Below are 15,236 nucleotides of genomic sequence, written 5' to 3' on the forward strand. Positions count from 1 at the left end.
AGTTTTGAAACTGCTAACATTTTCAGAACAAAGTACCATATTTTAAGAACATTTTCCTTAATCAATGAACCAAAAAGACATAGAAACCTACATCATCATTAAATTTATAATCTGTGAGTTATCTTTTTGGATAAAATATCTATAAAACATATACATATAACATTTACAAATCTGACAGGTGCATTACATAGGTTTGTGGATAAATGAAAAAATAAACGAGGACTAAATGTTCTAATGCTTTCTTGGAGTTGAAGCTTCAATACTTTGGCCACCTGATGTGAAGAACTGACTCACTGGAAAAGACCCTGATGCTGGGAAAGATTAAAGGCAGGAGGAGAAGGAGACGACAGAGGATGAGAGGGTTGGATGGCATCACCGACTTGATGGACATGAGTTTGAGCAAGCTCCAGGAGTTGGTGATAGACAGGGAGGTCCACTGTGCTGCAGTCCATGGGGTTGCAAAGAGTCGGACATGACTGAGTGACTGAACTGAACTGAAATGTTCAAACTATATAAGGTTCTCAGTGGGTTATAGTTTATTATATCTTATTTTTTAGATACCTAAGAAAGTATTTTATATGTAGTAAATCATGAATATTTGTTAACTGGTCTAAAACCAGAGCAACAAAAAAAGTTTTCAAGTATGTGTCTGGTTACCACGAATAAGGGATTTTCTTTGTAAAAGGGAAGAGACTTCCAGTATATTTGTAATTTAAGATAGCACTTTATAGGAGCAGCAAATGATAGACAGGGGAAAGAGATTTCTTTGTTTTTAATGAAAAGAAAATGACCTTCCTTTACCTTTCAAATAATTCATCCTTATATTTTAACATCCTATTTTTCATCAAGTATTTACTGTACATGCGGAGGTAATATGACAGTATTTTTGATGTTATAGAATTTTGGTTATTTGGGTTAATTATTATCCTTGCTCTCAAGGAAATTAATAAGTTTATGGAACAAAATGTGTACAGTGTTTGTACAAAATAGCTCATCTTCTGTTTGCACTGCTTTAGACAATACTTAAAGTCAAAAAGTCAATAAAGAATAATTATGTTAACTACTGATAATGTCTGGATATTTGTATCCCTCCAAGATTCATATGTTGAACCAAAGGTAATGGTGTAAAGGTTGAGAGGTGATTAGGTCATGAGGGTACAGTCCTCATGAACGGGATTAGTAAGTACCCCTTATAAGAGATCCCAAAGAGCTTCCTTGCTCTGTCTACCATGTGATGATATCACAAGAAGGTATGAACCAGTAAGAGGGTCTTCACCATAACAGGACTATACTGCTGCCTTGATCTTGGACATCCCAGCCTTCAGAACCCTGAGCAATACATTCCTGTTGTTTATAAGTTACCAAGTCTATGATATTTTGTTACAGTGGCCCAAATGGACTAAGGTCACTATATAACTTCCACTATCTTTGTAGGCATTACTGTCACTGCCACATTTACCTTATCATCAAAGTCAAAGCTACTTGGGAGCTTCCCAGGTGGCTCAGTAGTAAAGAATCTGCCTGCCAATGCAGGAGACCTGGGTTCAATCTCTGATTTGCGAAGATCCCACATGCCATACAGCAAATAAGCCCACGCACCACAACTATTGAGCCTGTGCTCTAGAACCTAAAAGCAACAATTACTGAGCCCAAGTGCCACGACTACTGAAGCCTGCATGCCATAGAGCCTGTGTTCCCCAATAAGAGAAGCCACCACATGAGAAGCACAACTAGGGAGCACCCCTCATTTGCTGCAACTGGACAAATGTCCACACAGCAACAAAGACTCAGGACAGCCAAAAATAAATAAAATTATTGGAAAAAAAAAAAAGATTTAGAAACAAAAGTTACCTGGTATTTGGTCTTTAACCAGGTTATATACATAAAGATGCACATACAACCTACATCTATAAAGCAGATTACTAATATAACAATTAATTATCAATTAGTAAGTGAATAATAAAATAACATAAATAGCCCATGGAATAATAAAGTGCATTTCATTAGGCTGGGGTTTAAATCTCATAATTTGAATTAGTTAAGAAGTTCAAGTTAAAATTGCAAATGGTAGAGATGTTCTTATCCACCTTAGATTTAAAACTCAGGGAGGTAGAAATTTTATCTAAATGAAGACAACAGATACATTAACAATGTAGTCTGTATTGCAAATATTCAACATTTTAAAATTTAAAAATGCAACAGGGAAAAACAATGAACAAAACTATAAAGAAATAAATGGTTCAGAAGTTAAACTACCTATACAGGTCACTTATAAATCTGTTTGATTTCTAAATGGATTGTACTCACGCTTGTCTTTCGGTGAATATAATATCCATACTTTGTGTTTCTCGATCATTTTGAGCTTTAAGCTGAAAAAAGAGTTAACTGAAAAGTTAGTGATAAAAAATTACCATTAAGCCAAACTATCTCTTTAAAGCTCATTCTGATTATGAAATCAATTAGAGATTATAAAAATAATCCTAATGCCACAGGCAAAGTTTTAAAAAATGCATATGCTTTATTTAACAAACCACTACCAACACCAAATACAAAGAAACACTCTTTTTCACAGGCATTATAATCTCACACCAAAAATATTCATTGTTTACTGACCTGTTAAGTAATCTAATGTAAACTTTACTTATGTAAACAGAATTTCAAGATTTCATTATGTGTTCAATAGTTGATTAGTATAATATGTCAAATCTAGACCCAACACAAGTTTTATTCTTAAATCATTCAGGATTTTACCTGAGTACTCCTATTTGACTCAACCTGCGCACAGTCAGTCTAGACTTTGGATAAAGTGTCTGTCTATAATGCAGGAGACCCAGGTTCAAGCCCTGGGTTGGGAAGACCCCCTGGAGAAGGAAATGGCAGTCCACTCCAGTACTATTGCCTGGAAAACCCCATGGACAGAGGAGCCTAGTAGGCTACAGTCTATGGGGTGGCAAAGAGTCGGACACAACTGAGCGACTTCACTTTCACTTTCTTTCTCATAACTATAAGAACACAAAGTTTTCACTGTTTATATTTGGCATTAAAAATACAGTTTTTAAATTGAGAATTCTCCTGTGTTTTAAAGTTAAGAAGTTAAGAACTTTACTACATTATTATTGCTTTTGTACTTATTTGCTCAGTCGTGTCCAACTCTGCGATCCCATGGACTGTAGCCCACCAGGCTACTCTGTCCATGGGGACTCGCCAGGGAAGAATACTGGAGTGGATTGCCATGCCCTCCTCCAGGGGATCTTCCCAACTCAGGGATCAAACCCAGGTCTCCCACATCGCCGGCGGGTTCTTTACCAGCTGAGCTACCAGAGAAGCCCCAAAACTTAGAAGAGTCATTTTATAAATCCTATACTTTTATAGTCTTTGTATAAATAAACAATAAACTATATAAATTTTATTTTCTTCCAAATATTTATAATCAATTAAGCTATTATAATTTTATTATTTTCTACCAAATACTCGTTAAGAACACTGAATACAATTTCTCATTTACTAATCAAAAGTACTGTTATGTCTGGCATCATATGGCCATTATTCATTTTCTCCTTTTCTAATACAACTCTTCACTGAGTACTCAGCTCCATGTGCACAAATATTAAACCAGAAGGATTGCAAACTAATTTATATACAAGGATATATGGATGGGACTCCCTAACTAATACTGAATGAGAGACCAGTTCGAACACAGCCTTGTAGAAAGACACTAAAGCATCCACTTGAGAGTGTCAACTAACAGGAAGAAATTTTAAAAGAGCAACTAAGGGAACTCAAATATAACAGTAGTATTTAGGATCAGAGTAATACCTATCTTCATGGTACATAAGGTTTTATCAAGTTACTTCCAGATATAAATGCTTTATTTTAGAGGCTATGTAGACCAACTGCTTATAAATTTTCTTACCATGTTGTAATCATTCATTACTTCTTCCATTTCAGTATTGGTATTAAGTTTATCTGCCAACTAAAAACAAAAGTGCAAAAAGAAAATTCTATTAGTCTTCATAAATTCTATAATCCATAATATAGGTATTCAATCTTACAAATAAGTAGTTATTTAAGTATTACTACTTCCAAAACAAAACAAATATTGAGCTACTTAAATAAGCACATTCTATGCATTAGGGCAATCAACAAACTACATTTTTAGGAAGGAAAAGCAAGCAGTAAAGAACTATTCTTCCTGCAGATAGTACCTCAAAGAGCTTTGCCTTCTCTGAAGAGATGTCTAAGCTTATAAAGAAGGATGTTGAGAAGACAAAATTTGGGGGAAGATCTTTCTCCTTTATTTCCCCAGGGGGAAGAAATGTTAATGGATTTACAAATTTATACCACTGAAAATGTAAAATGATTTAATCTTTTAAAAATTATAAAAAAATTAAATTGAAAAAAAATCTACAGGGCAAGGCACAAACAGAACACTTCAAACAGAAGCCTACTTCAAAAAGTCAGGCAAAAAAAAAGTTAGGCAGTGACAGCAACAGCAAATGTATTTATCTACTTACCTTGTGCCAAACCTTGTTCTGAGCCTATTATATGTATTGTTTCACTTAATTATCACAAGTACACTATGAAGTAGATATTATTATCCACATTTTGCAGATACGAAAATTTAGCAAGTTGTCCAAGCAGAATTTGAACAGGAAGGCTACTAAAAGCAAACTACCTGGATGTAATTGACTCTGAGACTAAACTTTCCTAATGTAATATATATTACTATATATAACATTTTCAATTGTGATATGGATAAGTGCTCTTGTTATTGTTATTGTTCAGTTGTGTCTGACTCTTTGCGACACCATGGACTGCAGAATGCCAGGATTCCCTGGCATTTACCATCTTCCACAGTTTGCTCCACCTCAGGTATATTGAGTCGGTGATGCCATGCAACCATCTCATCCTGTCATCCCTTTCTCCTCTGCCTTCAATCTATCCCAGCATCAGGGTCTTTTCCAATGAGTCAGTCTTTGCATCAGCTGGCCCAAGTATTGGAGCTTCAGCTTTAGCATCAGTCCTTCCAATGAATATTCAGAGTTCATTTCCTTTAGAATTGACTGGTTTCATCTCCTTGCTATCCAAGGGACTCTCAAGAGTCTTCTCCAACACCACAGTTCAAAAGCATCAGTTCTTCAGTGCTCCACCGTCTTTATGCTCCAACTCTCACACCCATACAAGACTACTGGAAAAACCACAGCTTTGACTACAAGGACCTTTGTCAGCAAGGTTATGTCTCTGCTTTTTAATACACTGTCTAGGTTGGTCATAGCTTTTCTTCCAAGGAGCAGGTGTCTTTTAATTTCATGGCTGCTGTCACCATCTGCAGTGATTTTGGAGCCCAAAAAAATAAAGTCTGTCACTATTTCCATTGCTTCTCCATCTATTTCCCATGAAGTGATGGGACCAGATGGCATGACCTTAACTTTTTGGATAATAATGCTAATAAGATCTAATATTTACTGACACCTTACTCTGTGTTAGATAACCAGCTAAGTGCTTTCTCTGTATTAGAGAAAAACCTACAAACACCCTATTTTACATATTATTAATATTTTTATATTAAGTAACTTGCATAATTTATCCTCATATAACTAAAAATCCCTTTCATTTGTCTTTTTATATTTTATAAAAAATTATTTTTCTCATATTTAGATTATTTACTAAAAAAGTTGCACAGAACAGTATGGATTATAGTGTGAAAATATACTATTAATATAGTCAGAAATTCTGTTTATGAGTACAATATAACAATATCAAGTAGATTTATTATAATGTACCTAATCATTATGGAGCCATATTTCTTACTTTGTATATCACTATTTTTAAACTGGAGAAGTGAGATATAAGTTTTCAGTAAGTTCAGAGACCACTGCTGCCTAAAGTACCCACAGAGTAGGAAGAAAGAAAATTCTGAAACATTAGAAATTTTCATGGGGCCAAGACTACTCCAAAGATTGAGCCAGTAATCAACACTGAAAACAAGATCATTTCTTCTGGAAATCCACACTAGGAAGCTTCTTCTGGAAGTCCACATTAGGAAGCAAAACTGTGATTATATTAGATGCCTTATTGTGACAGAAGACAAACACTGTATTTTGAATGAAATGGAAGGATAAAGGCAAGTTTGGTACTAAGTAAATTTTTAAAACATCATGATGACAACACTCTGTAGAAAGATAAAAGTATTTTTAAAGCAGTGACATTGCTAGTACTCAATACATTTTATCTACTCCAAAAAATATTATTTTAAAATTGTTAGGGAAAAAAAGTATGCATGTTCTATATTTTTAAGTGTTTTTCTTTTAAAGGCTGGAAGAATACCTATTAATCTGTAAAGGCAAAATATTTCTTGGGAGGGAAAGTAGGGAGAAAGCAAATATATACTTTAATCCCTACACGTGCTATGGTTTTAATCTTTCTCACTATGTATGTATTCATGCATTATTTGGTATTTAACATTAACATGTTAGCATTTTCTAAAGTGGTAAAAAGCAAGGAAAATATTCAAAAGAAATTCTCTCAGAAAAGACCAAATACCATGTTGTAGTCTGCTAGTTGTCCTTGAAACTCTTTTATTTCAACAGCTAAAGTCTCAGCTCTGTAAATATAAAATACATTCATAAATACATAAATAGGCAGATGAACATTATGAATATTATGTTTAACTACAAATTTAGTACTAAAATTCTGAAACATATTATATCAAATGTTACTCATAATAAAAATATACCTTGCATACTTTAACTGCAAAATTACTCACCTCTTTTCATATGACAAATACACTGAATTCTCTTGATTGTACATTTCTATTTCTTTCTGAAGTTTATTGATTTCTGTTGTGAGTTCACTTATTTTACTTCTAATGGAAAGAAATAAAGAAATTAGTAATACTTCCAATCCAGAAAACAGTCTCTCTAGTTAAACAAAATAAACTTTTCATAAATGTGTAACAACAATATAAATGGTTTTGTGAAATTTCACTACAAAAAGAAAAACAATTTAAGCAGCTTATTTGATTACAGTGGTATACTCCAACTGAGAAATTGATAAAAGTTCTCTACTCATTAAAAAAGATGAAACAGTATTAGAATGGGAACCTGGACAAACTGACACAATCTATAGACAGAAGTAAATGCCTAACTGTCACTCTCACAGTTCTTGCTACCCTCTAGAATAGAGTTTTTCAAAAGCAGCACGATGGACATTTTAGGTCTTTGAATAATACTTAAAACAATACTGTCTGTGCACTGTAAGATGCTTAACCGTCTCTCTGGCGTGGATGCCAGTGACACATCACCCAAATCCAGTTATGACAACAAAAAATGAGTCTAAAAATTGCCAAATATTCCTTGAGGGGGCACAATCACTGCCAGTTGAGAACCACTGTTCTTCACTCAATTGACATAAGTAGGTAAGTGTAATTTTTAGTACAGAAGCACAAATCTTGGAGAAGAGAGGCAATGTGATGGTGAGAAATGGCTCTATCACCTTTCCTTCTTTTGATTAAAAAGTGACTAGACATCAAAACCGATGGCCTCACTCTCATTCTTACTGATGTCAGCTTTGAGGACAGATGGGAGAAAACCTTCCCTTCTCTTACTAACTTCTAGGAATTTGAGGATCAAAAGGATTCAAGTAACTGAACAGCAAAAGAATTAAGAAGGACTAAAAGAAAGAAAACAGAGATTTCAGGATACAATAGAAGGATGCATTAAATAGAATGCAAGTAAGAGGGAAAGAAGACACAGAGGATGAACCAACCAGAAAATACAGTAAAATGGAAAAATGGAGATAGGCTAGCAGGGCATCTGAGCAGAGAAAAAAGTAGGTAGAGAGAGAAAAGAGTTCTTAATTTAGAGCTGCATACTTAAGAGATATATAACAAACTTATGAATTAAATAGGCCACAGTTACAGCAACTGACTAAATATATACTTATGTAAAACTCTGCAGTAATTATTATAAATAAGTATATGTATTTTATGGAGAAGGAAATGGCAACCCACTCCAGTATTCTCGCCAGGACAGTCCCACGGACAGAGGAGCCTGGTGGGCTACATACAGTCCAAGGGGTTGCAGAGTCGCACACGACTAAAGCAATTTAGCAGGCATGCATATACATTTTATCATTCACACACATATCTATGAATAATTTCAGAATACTTAGTGAAAGAAGCATAAAATATTCTTCTCATTAGATGAAAAACAGTGAACTGGAAATATATAGCTCACATACATTCTAATACATAAAATTTAAAATCTCAGTCTAACTATACCACCACCATTTGTGACGACATCTATTTAGAGCCAAATTAACCATAAATTATGTCAAAATACAAAATAATCTTAAGAATTAACAGATATCTAATTATCTTAGTAAGTACTATAGTTAAAACTTCATGATCATTCATAGGAAAAAAAAAAAGTATATAACATACCGAAGAAGTCCAAGATAGTAAGATTTGTCTAAAATTTGCCTCTGGGGACCTAAAAAAATTTTAAGGTATTAGTGTTCAGTTTGAAAATGTCACCACATTAGCAAATCCAAAGCACAATCAGAATTACACTCAACAATTTTCTAATAGCTCTTACAAACGTCCCAGTAAGTCTAAAAATCTGAAAGAAGCAATGAAATAGAAAAGAGAACCTATATCTTAGCATCATGACGTAATGGAAGCCTGAATTAAGATCACAAAGATGGGACTAGACGTTGGGCTGTTAAGAGAGTGGATTCAAAAACAACCAACAAAAACATTGGACTCTACTGGTTAGGGTGACTGAATGGAAACTGAGACTAACGGGGTCTAGAACAGGACTAACGAAGAGAATGTTGTGCAACGATGGAAATATTCTATAGCAGCATTGTCCAATAAAGTAGCTACATGGGAATACTGACCACGTGAAACATGGCTGGTGGTGTGTGAAAAGAAGAGAAGCGAGAAGCAAAGGAGAAAAGGAAAGATAGAAGCATCTGAATGCAGAGTTCCAAAGAATAGCAAGAAGAAATAAGAAAGCCTTCCTCAGCGATCAATGCAAAGAAATAAGAGGAAAACAATAGAATAGGAAAGACTAGAGATCTCTTTAAGAAAATGAGAGATACCAAGGGAACATTTCATGCAAAGATGGGCTCAATAAGGGACAGAAACGGTATGGACCTAAGAAGAGGTGGCAAGAATACACAGAACTGTACAAAAAAGATCTTCACGACCCAAATAATCTTGAAGGTGTGATCACTCACACTCACCTAGAGCTGGACATCCTGGAATGTGAAGTCAGGTGGGCCTTAGGAAGCATCACTATGAACAAAGCTAGTGGAGAAGATGGAATTCCAGTTGAGCTATTTCAAATTCTAAAAGATGCTGCTGTGAAAGTGCTGCACTCAATATGTCAGCAAATTTGGAAAACTCAGCAGTGGCCATGGGACTGGAAAAGGTCAGTTTTCATTCCAATCCCAAAGAAAGGTAATGCCAAAGAATTACCACACAATTGCACTCATCTCACATGCTAGTAAAGTAATGCTCAAAATTCTCCAAGCCCAGCTTCAGCAATATGTGAACTGTGAACTTCCAGATGTTCAAGCTGGTTTTAGAGAAGGCAGAGGAACCAGAAATCAAATTGCCAACATCCGCTGGATCATAGAAAAAGCAAGAGAGTTCCAGAAAAACCTCTATTTCTGCTTTATTGACTATGCCAAAGCCTTTGACTAGGTGAATCACAATAAACTCTGGAAAATTCTGAAAGAGATGGGAATACCAGACCACCTGACCTGCCTCTTCAGAAATCTGTATACAGGTCAGGAAGCAACAGTTAGAACTGGACGTGGAACAACAGACTGGTTCCAAATCGGGAAAAGGAGTACGTCAAGGCTGTATATTGTCACCCTGCTTATTTAACTTATATGCAGAGTACATCATGAGAAACGCTGGACTGGATGAAGCACAAGCTGGAATCAAGATTGCCGGGAGAAATATCAATAACCTCAGATATGCACATGACACCACCCTTATGGCAGAAAGTGAAGAACTAAAGAGCCTCTTGATGAAAGTGAAAGAAGAGAGTGAAGAAGTTGGCTTAAAACTCAACATTCAGAAAACTAAGATCATGGCATCTGGTCCCATCACTTCAGGGCAAATAGATGGGGTAACAGTGGAAACAGTGGCTGACTTTATTTTTCTGGGCTCCAAAATCACTGTGGATGGTGATTTCAGCCATGAAATTCAAAGATGCTTGCTCCTTGGAAGGAAAGTTATGACCAACCTAGACAGCATATTAAAAAGCAGAGATATTACTTTGTCAACAAAGGTCCATCTGGTGAAAGCTATGATTTTTCCAGTAGTCTTGTATGGATATGACAGTTGGACTATAAAGAAAGCTGAGTGCCGAAGAACTGATGCTTTTGTACTGCGGTGTTGGAGAAGACTCTTGAGAGTCCCTTAGACTGCAAGGAGATCCAACCAGTCCATCCTAAAGGAGATCAGTCCTGGGTGTTCATTGGAGGGACTGATATTGAAGATGAAACTCCAATACTTAGGCTACTTGATGCAGAGAGCTGACTCATTTGAAAAGACCCTGATGCTGGGAAAGATTTAGGGCAGGAGGAGAAGGGGACGACAGAGGATGAGATGGTTGGATGGCATCACCGACATAATGGACATGGGTTTGGGTGAACTCTGGGAGTTGGTGATGGACAGGGAGGCCTGGCGTGCTGTGGTTCATGGGGTTGCAAAGAGTCAGACACGACTAAGCAACTGAACTGGTAAAATACTTTTATTTTAACTAATTTTAATTAATTTAAATAATCACAAATAGTTGTATTTGTAAAAATACAAATAATTTATATTACAAATACAAATAGCTATTGGCTATCACAATGGACAGCGTAGGTTTAGACTATAAATTTCTTAATGTAGGCAAGAGATTATGATTTTATATAATTTTTCAGAGACTTTTTAGGAACACAATCTTACATTTCATTTCAGTAGGACTAAAAAAGCATCCACAGGTTAAATGTCCCAAACCTTGAAAGAGGTGAAGTGCCCTGCATGGCATGAGAGAAAAGCCTAGGAAATATTGACTGAAATCCATGCTGAGAAGAGGGAGAGAATGTCTCAATAGAATGGGAAATGAGGCACTGGAACAGGTAACAGCAAAAGTCACAGCAGATAGTGGTATATGCTGGTAACAGAACTTTTCATATAAGGTTTTGAACTATATTTGTAGAAAATGACTCTTTTCTTAAATAATACTTAAATTATTAAATAATACTTGCTGCTGCTGCTGCTAAGTCGCTTCAGTCGTGTCCAACTCTGTGCGACCCCATAGACAGCAGCCCACCAGGCTCTGCCATCCCTGGGATTCTCCAGGCAAGAACACTGGAGTGGGTTGCCATTTTCTTCTCCAATGCGTGAAAGTGAAAAGTGAAAGTGAAGTCGCTCAGTAAGTGTCCAACTCTTCGTGACCCCATAGACCAAGAATCTTATTTAATCTTAAATAATTAAATAATATTTAATTATTAAATAATTAATAATACTGGTTCTGTTTTAAAGGAGAAATTAATACAGTAATAAAATTTGATGAGTTCTCTTAGAATTGCACCCTTAAGCTTTTTGCCCTAAGGTTTTTAAATAAGAAATAGTAAACACATAAACGATTCTGTGAATACAGTTTTAAAGACTAAATAACTACAAAATTTTGAGTCATTTTCCTCCACAGCATTGATAATTATTAAGCAAGCATTTCTAAACAACTGACTTTTTTTCATCCTTTGGCCACCCTGCATGGCACGTGGGATCCTATTCAACCAGGGATCAAATACTGTGGCCCCTGCATCAGAAGTGCAGAGTCTTAACTACTGAACCACCAGGGAAGTCCAATAACCAACTGGTTTTCAATATTTAGTGAAATAAGTTGTATCATAAGTAAGAAAATTAAATTTGCTGAAAGGTAGGATATATTATATTATATAAGTCGGTATACCATCTTATAACTAATTTTGTACTAGTATGTTCATCCCTGATAAGTAATTTGCACATATACAGAAAATTTAAAAACTCAATATGAAACAGTTCCCTATGTTTTGATTTATATATATATATAATAGACCAACTTTTTGAATCAAAACATATAGTGTTATTATTATTATGCATTTCTAAACACATAGAGACATAAGGAGAGATGTAGTATAAAATCTATATGTTAGCCCCACTTCCTTACTTAAGCATTATAATGGAATAAAAATTATTACCAAAAGTAACACTTCTGGTCTCACTTCTCATAAATATACAAATACCTACCATAGTCATTTGATATGGAAACCAAAAAAAACTATTTCAGAATATTTCTATATAGTACTAGAAATCTAATTTTCATTTCTGAGTTTTCCTTCAAATTATTTCAAATTTCTTCAAAGAAATTATAGTACCAATAAGGACCTACTTACTCTATAGCATAGAAAACTATACTCAATATTTTATAATAACCAAAAGGGAAAATAATTTGAAAAGAAATATATACATGTATATGTATATATAACTGAATGACTGTTCTGTACACCTGAAACTAACATAATACTGTAAATCAACTATACTTCAATTTTTAAGTTATAGGAAAGTTCACCAGAAAAATGATTAAAATAGCTCATACATGTATATAACTCCCTAGTTCACAATGAATTCTCACATTCTCTTACTTAACCCTCAGAATTTTTGAATCAAGGAGTAAGAACTGAATAAAATAGCCTCTTTCACTGGGTAATTCTGATTTAGCAATACACTGTAATAGCTCCCAGGTGGCGCTAGTGGTAAAGAACCTGTCTGCCAACACGATGTTAAGAAATGAGGGTTCCATCTCTAACATCTAGGGTCAGGAAGATTCCCTGGAGAGGGGAAGGGCAAGCCACTCCAGTACTCTTGCCTGGAAAATCCCATGGACAGAAGAACCTGGCGGGCTACAGTCCATGTGGTTGCAGAGTCAGACATGACTGAAGTGACGTAGCACTGATATACTACAATACTTCTTATACAAAATATGTTCATCTTCTTAAAATAGTTACCTTTCATACCAGTTTTCATCCCACTCAAACCTTGCTGTGTTACAGGACGATCAGCAACTTTGATTTGAGAAGACAGAACTCCTCCTGTCCCTATGGGACCACCACGAGAGCCTGGTCTTGCTGTTCCAGGTGGCATCTAAATGACAAGATTCAGTTTCAATAAAATAGAGAAATACTGTGCCTTTAATATTAACACTATAAAAAGAATATCAAAAATAAAACTAATATTCTATATAATATGTAAAATTTTCCTTACGTTTTAAAATGTTTGAAATAGTAAATAAAATATCTAAAATTAATGATAAGTAATATTTTTCTTTAAAATGTATCCTATGTGTTAGACATATTTATACCACTTCCAATCTGTAAAGGAACAAAATGTCCATATATTTGTCCTTATTTAACAACAGGACTAATGGTGAAGCTGAAGCTCCAATATTTTGGTCATCTGATGCAAAAGACCAACTAATTGAAAAGTGTCTGATGCTGGGTAAGAGTGAGGGCAGAGGGAGAAGAGGAGGTAGCTGGATGGTGTCACCAATCAATGGACATGAACCTGAGCATACTTTGGGAGATCGTGAGTTTATATAATATACTTGTCTACATTTTCTGCTAACACATTTAAATTTCATTTTTTAGTATAAATTTTTGAAAATATCTAGGATTCTGTGTGAGGGAGGAAACTGGTTTATTAAAACAAATGGTTTACCAATTATTCAGCAGTACTGAATACTCCATGCTTTCCTACTAATTTGAAATGCAACCTTCATCACTAATTAAATTCTTACTTGCCTAATTCCATTTCTGGTCTATTCCATTTCACTTGGTTTTGGCACCAATATGCTATGCCCCTAAATTGTTGTAGCTTTAAAATAAGTTTCAGTATGAGTATGAGTATGCATCGTCTCTTAACATTGATACAGTCGTGTCTAACTCTTTACAATACCATGGACTATACAGTCTATGGTATTCTCCAGGCCAGAATACTGGAGTGGGTAGTCTTTCCCTTCTTCAGGGGATCTTCCCAACCCAGGGGTTGAACCCAGGTCTCCCATATTGCAGGTAGGTTCTTTACCAGCTGATCCACAATGGAATCCCAAGAATACTGGAGGGGGTAGCCTATCCCTTCTCCAGCGGATCTTCCCAACCCAGGAATCGAACCAGGGTCTTCTGCATTGCAGGCAGATTCTTTACCAACTGAGCTACCAGGGAAGCTCTTTATACTTCTAGATGTTTAAAAAAAAAAAACACCAGACATATAATAGTATGCTTATAGCATAAAGAAAAACAAAGAAGAATCTCTATTTATTATAGACAGGCTTTTCAAATTCTACCAGGATATACAAATAATAGTTCAAAAATTTGTTTTAAACTTACACCAGTTGCCACTCGAATATTTCCTGATGGGGGTCGTATTCCAGAAGGAGGCCTTCCTGTCAATCCAATCCCACCTCGAGAAACAGGGCGAACTGCTGAAGGTTTGTGATTACTGGCCATTATTTGCTCAGTTTAACCACTGCTTGGAAACAAGAATAATTTAATTCTCCTTTGATACCTCCTATAGCAAGACAGGAGTGAACCACGTATCCTTTCAAACATTTAATCCACTGTGACTTTTCTTGCAAATTGCTATTATAGGTACCACTATGTACAAGGTTAAGCCTGCTTTAATTTTGTTCAGTTTTGACAGAACTGTTCCATTCAGAACCATGGAATCATTTATTATAACATGCCCTCCTCATTTCCCTATTATCTTATCAAAATGCAAGTCCCTCTACTTACCTTTCTCTCCTGGGCTCTCACTCATACTCTAGTTAAGTTTTCTCTCTCCTTGCAAAACCAGTATCTTTCTTCTCTGACTATTTTTATCTGTGCTTTCTAGTCTATAGTAAATTCCCTTATATTCTCAACCCTGTTATAAATACTTCCTTGTACTCGTCAACTTAATAGGATCCTGTCTTTTGAAAAAACTTTTGGTAGTGAAGGCTGTCTTAGTTTCTTGTCCAAGGCAAAGAATGAATACATGGCACTCTCCTTGCTCCACAGTGTAACTGGCAAACATCATCCTTCAAAGTTCAAAAAAAGTAATAAACAACAGGATTCTCTTCCGTTGAGGACCAAGTAATGCAACTACATTGCCTTGGATCTTTCCTGGTTGCTTTTATATAGAAGCCACCTAA

At 35.4% G+C, this 15,236-nt stretch overlaps 1 protein-coding gene across 2 annotated transcripts in view; it reads right to left on the reverse strand.

Moving 5' to 3' along the window:
- The window catches only part of IFT74 (intraflagellar transport 74), a 124,475-nt gene that overhangs the window by 104,791 nt on the left and 4,448 nt on the right, over positions 1-15,236 (reverse strand). For both annotated transcript variants that reach the window (XM_015472416.3, NM_001205775.1), the window contains exons 2-8: positions 14,434-14,572; positions 13,057-13,192; positions 8,444-8,492; positions 6,767-6,865; positions 6,544-6,604; positions 3,914-3,973; positions 2,308-2,369 (exon numbers count right to left, since the gene is read on the reverse strand). In XM_015472416.3, the coding sequence (XP_015327902.1) occupies positions 2,308-2,369; positions 3,914-3,973; positions 6,544-6,604; positions 6,767-6,865; positions 8,444-8,492; positions 13,057-13,192; positions 14,434-14,553 (587 nt within the window). In that variant the 5' untranslated portion in view covers positions 14,554-14,572. The remainder of the gene's footprint in view (positions 1-2,307; positions 2,370-3,913; positions 3,974-6,543; positions 6,605-6,766; positions 6,866-8,443; positions 8,493-13,056; positions 13,193-14,433; positions 14,573-15,236) is intronic.

The sequence above is a fragment of the Bos taurus genome, chromosome 8, assembly GCF_002263795.3.
Source record: "Bos taurus isolate L1 Dominette 01449 registration number 42190680 breed Hereford chromosome 8, ARS-UCD2.0, whole genome shotgun sequence".
Lineage (NCBI taxonomy): Eukaryota > Metazoa > Chordata > Mammalia > Artiodactyla > Bovidae > Bos > Bos taurus.